This window comes from Ochlerotatus camptorhynchus, unplaced genomic scaffold (assembly GCF_037179485.1).
Source record: "Ochlerotatus camptorhynchus isolate MF236.1 unplaced genomic scaffold, CSIRO-AGI_Acam_v1.1 ptg000170l, whole genome shotgun sequence".
In the NCBI taxonomy this organism is placed as follows: Eukaryota; Metazoa; Arthropoda; class Insecta; order Diptera; family Culicidae; genus Ochlerotatus; species Ochlerotatus camptorhynchus.
The window spans coordinates 1,892,844-1,905,416 of NW_027040660.1; the positions used below are offsets into that span (position 1 = coordinate 1,892,844).

A 12,573-nucleotide genomic window follows, 5' to 3' on the forward strand; every position below is an offset into this window, starting at 1 on the left:
GCAAGCACAAAGACAGCCCGAACTAAAAGCACAGCCGTTTTCGAACGATTCTCAAAGCGGACTCCCAATACAGTTTTTACATGTACTTATGTACTTTAGTTTTGAATTCTTTAAGAATATTCGAAGTCCGTTATCTCGAATATTTCACTAAGAATTTTGAATAATTAATCATCCTCGAAACTCTTAACTTTTCCTGAGTTCGGGATACCAAAATGTGTTATTTCTGAAAAAGTAGCAATGTCTTAGAGTTTTGATAAGTTTTTAAATATAATGTTTCCAAACGATAAAAGTGAGAATCTTTATTAGTTTCGTTGCCTTGAACACGTAATTCTTTGTCAACTTTTGCAATATCCAAATATTGTTCGTAGTTAGAATCTTCAGGAACGCTACTTAGCATTTTTAGGAAATAGTACTTTAAATTCACTGTTAAATCTATTTTTGAAACCATTTCAGAAAACTCTTTATTTTTTTTCAAAATCATCAAAAATTCTCGTTGAAATTTTCTTAGAACTATTTTCAGTTTAAAAAAAGGCAACGGTGTTTTGCAGTTATATTTAGCATTAGATTCTCTTGAATTTATCATAAATATCGCCTGGGAATTCTCCTTAGAATTCTTCTTTATTAATTAGTGTCAGAATTGTTTCCATATCATAGTATAAGACTTCTTTCAGCCCCGGAACCACTGAGTCCTTGAAGGGAACTCCCCAAAGCCCCAAGCTACTGGTCTTAACCAACGGCAGCTCCCGGGGTGGGCACTCAAGTCCCTTGTAGGTTCAGGGTCTCAGGGCGTACTGGCGTGGGAGAGTTTTCGGATGTGAGGAAACCTGAAATTATGGTTTTTTTTTTGTTACCCTTTACTTTATTGGCCGGCAATGATAGTGGGGGTGGGGCAGTATCGAACGGTGATCGGCTGGTGGTTCGGCAGACCCTGGTCGGGAAACGACGATGGTAGCCGGTGATATCATGATACCATATGGTATCGAAAGGTGATCTCGGGGGTTCGGTCGAAACTGGCCGGGAAGCGGTGATGATAGCAGGTGGTCCGGCCGACCCTGGCCGGGATACGGCGATGGTAGACGCCCGTGTGAGTTTGCCGATAATCCTGGCTCTAAACGGCGACGAAGGTAGCCCGGGAGGTATATCGGGTGCTGATCGGCTGCCGGGTGGGCAACGTGAGGACTTGAATGGCCGGGGTGATCTGAGCTTTGCCGGGTAGTGAACCTGCAATAGCAGGGTCCGACGACGAACAATGGCGGGCCTACTACGAAGGACTGACTGTCCGCAATGCGGTGGCGATTGATGTCCGACTGATGATCGACTGGCAAGCTGGCGGACTGACCGGGCAGATTCGTAGATGACCGGGTAAATTGACCGGTGCCAGGTTGATTCGGCCAACGATAGAATAAGCCAGGGTCGACTAATGGTGGGTTGACCGTGAAGCCGGGTACCGATTAAACCTGGAGCGGCAGTACGGCGTCGAAAGTCGTCGGACTAAATAACAAGCGGTCCGATACTCAGGACCCCGTGATGACCGGATGACTTGGCCGGGGAACGGGTGATGGTCAGGTCTCCTAGCGGTCCATAAAACAAAACTTTCTCACACCGCGTGGCTTGGACCAATGGCGAGGGTGACTAAAATTTCACACCACACGCAACAAACTTTCCTTGTCGCTTCTACAAGGGCTCACAACTTACTGACTAAATCCACTGACCGTCGGGCTCTCTCTTCCCGCTTCTCATCGACCGTGGTGTTGGGTTTCTCTCCATCCGCCCCCGATCGTAGGCAGCCTTCACTCCTATCTCCTAGCTACTAATACAACTCTTAAACAAGATCCACACATTTCGAGACCGATCGCCCCTCACTTTGAATCGGCCGTTATTTCACTACAATTTATTGGCCCTACTCCCCCACATCAATATTAAAAATAATACTATGTTACCCACCTGTAACAATAGTTAAGTTTGTAGCAGGGTTAATTCATTTTGAATTCTCCTCCCGAATATCTTTATAATGCTACTTAAAAATCCTTCAGAGTTGCTTCAGAATTCTTTGGACTACTCATAACCTTTTTAATAGTCTCTTCTGAACTACATTGGAATTCACCCATAGTTTTCCCTACAGTTTTCCTGAAATGCTTCTTAAAATTACTTGCAACTTTTTTTTCACATTTATTTGGGATTGACTTCTGAATTCCTTTAGAATTATTCCTAGCGACTCTCTAGTAGAGAGATAGAGAGAATATCTCGAAGACTTATTCCCAAGCTTCTTTATATTACTGAGTTGATAAGGTCGCATCCTCGCATTATTTGCTCACCATGCTTGTAAAGATCGCATCACTTTCCATAGTGAATTCAGAGCTGATTCACTCTTCCCACTAGCAAAAATGTCCATCCCCAAAAATGTTGAACTAATAATCCATCTCTTCCTCAATGAACGTAAGCTTGGTTTGGTCAAGCACGAAGTAGCAACTACGAATTGTACGGTCATTTATGCTTATCCTCTGCAATGGGTAATATTACGGAGATGCTGGTAAAACCATATATCTTAGGACCAGAATGGCACGTTTGGATTTTTTAGTATCATTCGAAAATAGGTTTTACAACAAAATTATATTTTGCACAATGTTCTCTTTGATTTTAAAGAAAATAGCAATTTCCAAACACAGGTTGTTTTCAACAACATTGGAATTGCCCAAATAGTAACCCTTGAATGCCAAAGGAAGATCATCAAGAAAACGAATGATTTCTTCTCGTTATACCTACAGTGATAGTCCAATCTAGACACATCAGTCTAACGCCCCATAAGAAGATCCAATCTTAGCCTACCACCACGGCGAAGGAAGAGGTGCATCCTATCTGGATCCAATTTGATAAGGGGTTCAATCCCCTTACCTTACCCGTGCAGCCCTCAGCTCCTCTTCAAGAAATCGAAAAAAAAAACAGGAAAACCCCACCGAACCACACGACAAACTCTGATCCACTCTCGAGACAGCCGTACGGGGGCCCATGTAGGTGTATGCGTGTGTGTAAAAGTATACATCCTGGCTGCGTTCCGGTTGGTTTGGCTCCCAGGCAAAAAGGGGTTAAGTGACAACTGACCGGGGTCCACCCGCTCACGCGGTGAATGATGGCCCGCAAGAAGCACCGAAGGAAAGGGTGAAGAAAGGAAGGGCAAAAAATAAGAACATACACGCCGAGAAACGGGAGAGTTTTGAGATCGAGTCCGAGTCCGAGTCCGAGATATTAGCATAGCACACATAACGGCCTGTGCGCTAGTAGCAACGGACAAGTTGCTGCGGCCGGATGGACTCTCTACCGCCGAATCATCATCATCGTCGTCGGCGTCGTCGTCGTCGTTGCCATGCCATGTGGAGGAGGTGCTGCGGGGGATGCGGGACATATAAGGCATCTTTTCTTCTTCGGACCAGGACTAGCATCAGAGAGTTGGGTCCTCGCAACGGACGTCAACGACGACGGCTATGCTAAAGGTTCGGTGCCATGCGGGTGGAGAGTGGGCACTCTACACATATCTTGCTTTCTTCTGCATGCACAGAGTAGCATCCTCGGTGCGGCGCACACATATGAGCGGAAAAGACTGGCTGGCCATCCTCTTATGTATGCCTTATTTTTCTTTTGGCTCCTTTACTTATACAAATAAATTTGAATATACACAAACGAAGAATTGCTGCTGGCCAGCAGAGGGACTCGTGCGGCGAGAGAGGTGGAGCTGGACGAGAGTTGTGTCCAGAGCGCTAGGCATATCCTTTTGCTTGGACCCGCCGCCGTGTCGTGAGTTGCAGCGCAGAGCACTTGCTAAGGCTACTTGTCGGGTGGCAGCAGTCCACGCGGATCGGCAAGAAAGAGGATTGGGATCCTTTTCTCCGATGTGCGGTTTAGGCTAGGAAAATTTTGGGACAAATTTATGTTTGCATTTTAGATTGAAGCGGCCAAATACTAGCGTATACAGCACCTTACTCAACAAGCGGAAAAGCTGGCATTTGCCACCAAAAAATACCGAAGGTTTAGAAAATTACAACACTGACAACATTTCATCATCTGTACTTCTTGAAAATTTTCTCAACTTGTATGAAGGTCCATCAACTTCTTCCAAGCTTCTTCATTATTACTTTTACATGTTCATACAATTCATCCAAAATTTTAGAACATCTATGTCTTTCTCTTTTTTTTTTTTGTTTGTTTTTTCCGTCGATCTTGTTTTCCGGTAGCACCAATGCTACCGACGTGCCAGGAAAGCAGCTCCCACACCTGGACCCTACCTATCGACCCATCAACTCATGAACCGGGGACCAACGGCTTTACTTCCCATCCGAAGGAAGGCGTGATCAGAGATGTTATGCCTCAGAACATCCCGGCGGCGCCGACTGGGCTATGTCTTTCTCCAAAGTTCAGAAATGACCCGGAGCCTTTGCTATGAATTTCGAAAAAATGATCTCAAATCTTCCAATAAGTTCTAAAGTAAAACCCCAAAATTTTCAAAAGTATTCGGAACGTCTTAAATACTTCCTGAGCTATACAAAATTCCCAAAACTTCTAAATTTGGACAAATTTCTAAGACGTTTCTTAAACTTATAAAAAAAATCTCAGCCCTATGAAGTTTTTCGAAGATTTTCGAAGTATAAGTATGTAATTCTTCTGACAAAGTTTTTAGAATTCCGATTAACTTCACTGCACTTCTGCAAAATGTTCTGATCTTTTTAGAATTTCGTTGATTTTCTGCGAATCTTTTGTAAGTTCTTCAAAGTTTCCTGAGTTTTAACGGAATTTTCTGATTTATTTCAAGTTCATTAAGTTCATTAATTACTGTTTATGAAGTTTTGCAATTTTATCAAAAATCACTTAGCTACAACGAGGTTTCCCAAACTTCTATGAGGATCCCAATTCATAAACATCATAGAACTTCAAGAAGTATCGCAGATCTTTTGAAAACACAAAAACGTAGACATTCATTGAATTGCTTTGAAGTTCTGAAAACATTCTAGAAGTGCACCAATCCAAGAAAATTTCAGCAAAGTTTATAAAAAGCCCAATAAACTTTGTAGCAGTTCATTAAACTTTATAGAACATTAGTGAAATTCAGTTGAACATGAAACTTCAGATAATTTTGTAGAACTTAGTAAGGGATGTAGAAGTTTAGTAAAATTTGTAGGACTTAATCAAATGTTGTGGAAAAATTTAGTGAATATCGTAGAAAATCAATGAACTACGGTACGTTCTTTAGCACAGAGTCGCGGAGGTGTATTAATAAATAACGATACAGTCCTTGTGTTCGGTTCACTGAAGCTTAGTGATTTTTCTTTAATCTCATTAGAGATGTTCAGAGGGCATCTTCGTAATTCAGCAAATTTATGTTAAATTTGAAGAATTTCGTTGAGAATATATTCAGCGCAAATCACAAAAATGGGGGCTCTTCTTAGAAATGCGGGGAAAACTTCATACTACTGAGAACCTTATAAATGTTTGGGAAACTTTTTCGAATCGAAGCAAATTTGGTTTATTTTTATGGAACTACATAAGAGATCAATTAGCATTGTCAGTATTCTGAATTGTTTAATGGACTTAAAATATAATTCGGAGAATCCTTGAAAATTCTGTAAATTTTGAAGAACTTATTTTAAGAAATGCAGAACTTCATAAGAATTATGAGAACTTCGTAGAATTACGTAGAAATTCCAGGATCTGCGTAAAAGTCCATGGAAATGCTGAGATTATCTTCAAAATTCGGCTAAACTTGAAGAATATCAGCAACCTTTGTAGAAGTTTAGCATACCCTACCCTAGCCCCGCAACGTGGGTAGATAACCTGTTCGTGGTACGTTACGGGATGTAAGATCTAACACCGATTCCTAGTCCTGACTACTTCGAACTAGGGGAACAGGATTTTTCAGTAATCCAAGGAACACATCTGTTATGCCTTGTTGATAGTGACAAGACTCGGCTTTGTCTACCGAGGATGATCTTGAAACAAGGCAAAAAATGATTTAGTTGTCTTCATATATGTGATTCCTAATCTTCTATTCGTTGTTGCCTAGTTTGAAGTGGTTAATACTAGGGTTCTGATGCATGGTCATTATCGGTGTCATACCTTAATTTAGTTGCTAAGGAATCCAATTTTGACTGGCAAAGGGGCGCGCCTTTGGAGGGTGTTTCAACACTCCGAAGGGTATAAATAGCGGAACCTTTCAATTAGAGACGGATCCTTGCGATAAATGCAAGAGTGGCAACTGTATAAAAATCGAATACTTCATCATTTCTCAATAGTGATGGAGTTATACGACATGCACTAAACTAAGGACACGGGATATACTACAATAGTGTTAGGACCCGAACAGAGAAAAAAAATACCCTTCAGATCTTCAAGCTTTCTTCTTTTCTTTGAAGATCTGCAGTCTTTGAACTTTCTCAAAATTTTGGGAACTTTGTATCGCTCAAATCTTCAAAAAAAAAAAAAAAAAAACGTAGAAAAGGTCCAAAGTGATTCCTGAAGTTTGGAGGTCATGGGAGATCTCATATCTTGATAAAATTGAGAGAATTTGGAAAAAATATGGAACTTGGAAGTGATAACAAATAATAATAATAATAAATATCACAAAAATTTCATATGCAGCAGTGTGGCATAGACCTTTTGTCCTTTCGACCATTTGTCATTTCAAACAATTGTCCTTTCGACCTTTTGTCTTTTCGACCTTTTGTCTTTTCGACCTTTTGTCCATTTGACCTTTTATCCTTGCGACCTTTTGCCCTTTCGACTTTTTGTTTTTAGACCGTTTGTGCTTTCGACATTTTTTCAAAAGATCGAAACTCAACAGGATAAAAGACAAAAGATCGTGAAGGAAAAAAGGTTGAATGTACAAAAGGTCGTTGGGATTAATGGTTTAATGGATAAAATGTCAAATAAGCATTTGAAATTATAACCAGAAGCCAGTAGTTTACGATAGAAAAAAAACAAAACAAATCAAAGCGTTTTATTGTTTTAAGGAATTTTCCACGTAACGTTGCGATCTTGCTCAATGATACGTTATACACAATAAATTATACGCATTATGCTTGGTAAGCCTTATTTATGGAAAACATGTTGCCGCCATATTGGATTCCAAAATAGCGTCCGAAATGTATAGCTTGGCTATACACGTCATATCTTTTCAGAAATTCCCACATTGTAGGATATTTGACAGTTTTTCTTAAAACCGATGGCCGCCAACTTGGTTTTTAAAATGGCGTCTGACATCGGTTTCCGGCCTCTACACGTCATCCCCTATCCGGAAATACCCATATTGTAGGGTATTTGACAGTTTTTATTGAACCGATGGCCACCATCTTGAATTTCAAAATGGCATATGGCATCGATTTCCGGCCTCTACACGTCGTTTCCTTTCCGGAAATACTCATATTGTAGAGTATTAGACAGTTTTTCTTGATACGATGGTCGCCATCTTGGATTCCAAAATGGCGTCTGGCATCGATTTCTGGCCTCTACACGTCGTTTTCTTCCAAAAATATCCATATTGTAGGGTATTTGACAGTTTTCTTGATCCAATGGCCGCCATCTTGGATTCCAAAATGACGTCTGGCATCGATTTCCGGCCTCTACACGTCGTTTTCTTCCAAAAATATCCATATTGTAGGGTATTTTACAGTTTTTCTTGAATCTATGGTCGCCAATTGGATTACAAAATGGCATCTGACATCGATTTCCGGTCTCTACACGTCATCTCCTATCCGAAAATACCTATGTTGTTGGGTATTTGACAGTTTTTCTTGAACCGATGGCAACCATCTTGGATTTAAAAATGGCGTCTGACATCGATTTCCGGCCTCTATACGTCGTTCCCTATCCGGAAAGACCCATATTGTAGGGTATTTGACAGTTTTTCTTGACCCGATGGTCGCCATCTTGGATTCCAAAATGGCGTCTGGCATCGATTTCTGGCCTCTACACGTCGTTTCCTTCGAAAAATATCCATATTGTAAGGTATTTGACAGTTTTTCTTGAACCGATGGCAACCATCTTGGATTTAAAAATGGCGTCTGACATCGATTTCCGGCCTCTACACGTCATCCCTTTTCTGGTTCCTGTTCTCACATTGCACAGCAACATCTTATATGGACAAGCTTTCGAGACATAACATTTTAAGGAAGTTCATGTGCACACTAGTGCCGGGTAGTGTGAGAGTTCTGAAATAATATGACCATCATCCGAAAGGACTTAGTCACCTGAACAACATTGCTCAAGACAGTAACCTTCTATATGGCCAGGTTCTCGAGATGCAGCTTATACAGGAAATTCACTTGCACACTAGTGCCGCGTAGTGAGCGTGTTCTGAACTAATATGACCATCATCCGAAAGGACTTGATCACCTGCACAACTTTGCTCAAGACGGTAACTTTCTATATGGCCAGGATCACGAAATATTCTATGTTGGAAATATGATCCATATAATATAGCGCCCGTCACAAGTTACATAAAAGTGAAGCGCCTCTAGCGGCGTAGTTCCCAATTAAACCTGAATCCAATGGCACAGGCTTGTTGGTCTTACCCAGTACAGCAACTTTGTCGAGGACAGTATAGCTTTACGTATTGAAACAAATGAGATAATCCACTACAGTCCCCATTAGTGAAAATCCCATAAGCTGTGGGTATCCTTATTCGCGGCTAGCCCGGCAATAAGGATCCGGCAATAAGGATTCCTGACTGTATCAGAAAAAATGTCCGATCATTATAAAACATAGGCAACTTGCAAAGAAGTTTCCCAAACTCCAGAGAAAATCAGGTAGAATATTAGATTTTTGGGAAGTTCTGCAAGTTTCACAGAAGTTTCCAAAACTTTAGAAAAACTATGGAAAATTGTGGGAACTTCTAAAAAGTACTGAGCAATTCAAGGAAGTCTAGAGTACTTAACGAAGTTCAGAGATCATTTGGGCAGGGCTAATAGCGGCCGGAAAGTCTATAATTTCGGGAAAATTCCAAAATAACGAAGAATTAGTTGCGATAATTTAAGAACAGTTAGCGGTGCTGACGGTGTAGTGGTAAGCGTGATAACCTATCACCCCCGCAGGCCTGGGTTCAATCCTAGTCGGCGCCGCCGGGATGTTCTGAGGCATAACATCTCTGATCACGCCTTCCTTCGGAAGGGAAGTAAAGCCGTTGGTCCGTGGTCCATGAGTTGATGGGTGGATAGGTAGGGTCCAAGTGTGGGAGCTGCCTCCATGGCGTCGGTAGCATTGGTGCTCAGCACGGAAAACAAGATTGACGGAAAACAAATCGAGAACAAAAAATATTTTGGAGCAGTTGAACTGAAGAATGACATTAATTGTTTCGTTCTAAATTCAGGAAAATAGTATGAACTTTCAAAAAGTTCTGGAAATTTCGGGTAAGTCCAAAATACTTCAGGGATGATAAAAAGTTTCAGGAAAACTTCAAGAACTTCACAGAAGTGCAGAGAACTTCAGGAAAAGTCCGGGAATTTCATAAAAGTTCAGAAAGCGTTAAGGAATATCCGAGAATTTCAGGAAAGTTTCATGAACATTAGAAAATGCGGGAGCATTTTTAAATGAAGTGCCATAAGCTTCATGGTACATTTAAAAATGGGCAAACTTCCGGGAAGATCATTCCAGTTCCAACAATTTCAGAAAAAATGCGGAAAATTTTAAGAGGTTCCCAAATCTTCAAGAAATCTAAAGACCTAGAAAATTTTAAAAGTATTTTGAGAATCTCACAGAAGTTCAGAGATTTTCATGGAAGTTTAGGGAGTCTTAGAGTAGTTCGATACTGCGTGATTGTCTCTCACTACAAAGGGACTGGGTTCAATCCCAGTCGGCACCGCCGAGATTTTTTGGGGCATACAAACTCTGATCACGCCTTCTTTCGGAAGGGAAGTAAAGCCGTGACCCCCGTTGACATGAGTTGAAGGGTTGATGATGTGTTTTGCTGTGGTTAGCTGCGCGCACGCTGAGTAGATATGAAGAAAATTGATGACGATTTCGAAGATTTCCTGCAAGAAGATGATGCGCGATGCAAGTAGATGCGAGATATCAAAGAAGATTTTTCGAAGTTTGATTCGCTAGTGTGAGATTTGTTGAGCATCTAAAATTTAGATTTAGATGTGTCTCCCCCCTCGAACAAATCAAGGAAAAATAATAATAATCTTATATTAGTCCCATATGGAAAAAGTAGGCATTTAGAAAATGTAAGTTGACGTTACGAACTGCAATTCCCAGGCATTTTTTTTTTTGAAAAATCGTAGTAAATTTATAGATAATTGTTTCAAGTGAAAATCAGTTGCAATGATGCTTGCATAATTAGTCATATCAGGAACTGTACCTTGTCCTCTGGATTATTGAATTTCTTCAAACCAGCTTGATGTGTACTTCTATCACATAATATGAAAGTAGATGACAATTGATAGTGGAAAGCGTTGTAATCTTAAAATCGATGAAAATCCATATAGGACTGATTTGCGATTATAGGCAGCATAGGAGAATTGTAAGAATTTGAAGTTTCGAGTACTTCAGGGAAGATCAGAAAACTCCCGGGAACGTTCCATTAACTTCAGAAAAAAATATTTTCTTTTGAAGAAGTTGCGAGAACTTCTGTAACATCGTACAATTTCCGAATAATGTCAAGGACTTCACATAAGATCTATGGTCATTATGGAAATTGAGGAAACTTGATGGAAGTCCAGGGAAGCTCAAAGATGTACATAGATTTTAAGGAAAGTTCTGTGAGTATCAGGTTAGTTTTGAAAACTTCAAAAGGGCTTCAAAGCAGTTCTATTAACTCCAGGTTAATTGTGGGAATTATGAGAAGAGAATTTCACGGTAGTCCTGAGAACTTCGAGGATGTCCATAGAAAATCAGATTTTTTTAAGGCTATTGCGTGAACTTAAGGAAAATTCCGGGAGAATTCATCAGGACTGTTCTATGAACAGCTAGAAAATGGCTGGAACTCTATGAATGTGATGATAACGAAACTCTTCGCAGCATTACATAACAGGGTAACAATTCTGGTTTTATGAGTGTTCTGCAGACAATGATTAAGACTTGCATAATGCCTTAGAACCTCGATAAAACTTGCAATGTTACTTGGGATCCTTATGAAAAACGACCGGGGAAACTATTGTAATTAGTTCCAGTGTCTTTAACCGACCCAAAGTTCAAGGTCATGACGATAATCTAAATTCCGAAGCATACACCTCCTCTGTTCACTGATTCAATTCACCCGGCCTAATCGGAGTTGGAAATTGAAAACTTTTGCCGTGCAAATGTAAGCCTGTGAAGCGGGAATCCCTGCTGCCCTGCACACTCCTCTCTGCTCCACCAATCCGTCCGTCCTTTGTCCCGATCCCGCTCGCCGTTTCCCGATAAATTTGTGTATTCTAACCTTATGCGCGGTGCGCGGTTGCTACCTAGGGAAAAGATACGACGAGGCGAGAGAGTAAGATGACCACCGCCGGACTGGGCAGGATTTTGAAGAATAGGCGGAAGGAGCAGCAATAACAAAGGCGCGGGAAAAACCATTCTTATCGATTAGCACATGTGGTGGTGGATTCACCCGCGCGCGCCTTGGGTGTTTTGTACCTGTATGTGTGCGAAAGTGATAGCAGTTCTGAATATTCCGAGTTTATTTTGGTTTCTCTCTCTCGCTTTTTAATCAAGCATCAAAATTGAGTTCTTTTATCTGCTGACCGGAATCTCAACCGTCCCGTTCGTCGTTCACCCACCAGCACGTGTGTTCCTCTGTTGTTGTTGTTGTTGTTGTTTTGTTCGTCGGTAATAGAAATCTAGGCACTGGTTCGCGTCCCATGTCCGCTCATCGGATCGTCGAGAAAGGTAAGTGAAAATAAACTATCATCATTTCTTCAACTTCTGCTCTGGGTTCGTTCATCCTGGACTGGCCGTCCATCGGTCCCGTCCGTTCGTTCGCCCGTCCATCGCTCGCTCGCTACGGTGTGTGGTGTAAAATCAATCCCGTGCTTAATGGAGGAGAATTTCGTCCTTTTTCCCTCATGCCCAATATGTACAATATCTACCTACATATGCATACATCCAGCCCAGTACAATACAGGGAGCGCACATTTTTTGCCTTCTTATTTTAGCGCTACTGCCGGTGCCACCAGTCCGCCACCGCACCGCCGCCGTCGCTACACTATTATAAATGATGCTGCTTTGCCTCTTGGCTGGTGAAAAGAAGAAGGCCACTACTGCCCCGAAAGTTGCTTAAAACAACTGTCCTTTTGGGAGAGGGTTTTCTCGACTTTGGCTTCGGTCTTCGGTGGCGATCTCACGTGGCGACGCATATATAGAGTGCCTTCCAAGTGGGACGACGACGACGACGATGACGGTGACCGTTTTCGGGAGTTTTTAGCGGCTATATGTATTGAGAGTGGGAGGGGGAGGGGGCGGAGGTGGACTGCTCAAACAGTCCTAGAAATTGACGGTGTATTCTCGAAATTATTTTTCCACTTGCAGTTGGTTTCAGGACAGGACATTATTGGTTTGACTTTGCGATGACAGCTTGCGGGAATTAGGTTTCTTTGAAGCGATGATGGGTGACAT

At 41.5% G+C, this 12,573-nt stretch overlaps 1 protein-coding gene across 1 annotated transcript in view; it reads left to right on the top strand.

The window, feature by feature from the left end:
• The first annotated feature begins 973 nt into the window (after positions 1 to 973).
• LOC135701616 (glutamic acid-rich protein-like) overlaps positions 974 to 12,573 on the top strand; it is a 47,493-nt gene continuing 35,893 nt past the window's right edge. The window contains exon 1 of the mRNA XM_065222455.1: positions 974 to 1,172. Coding sequence (XP_065078527.1) covers positions 974 to 1,172 — 199 coding nt within the window. The remainder of the gene's footprint in view (positions 1,173 to 12,573) is intronic.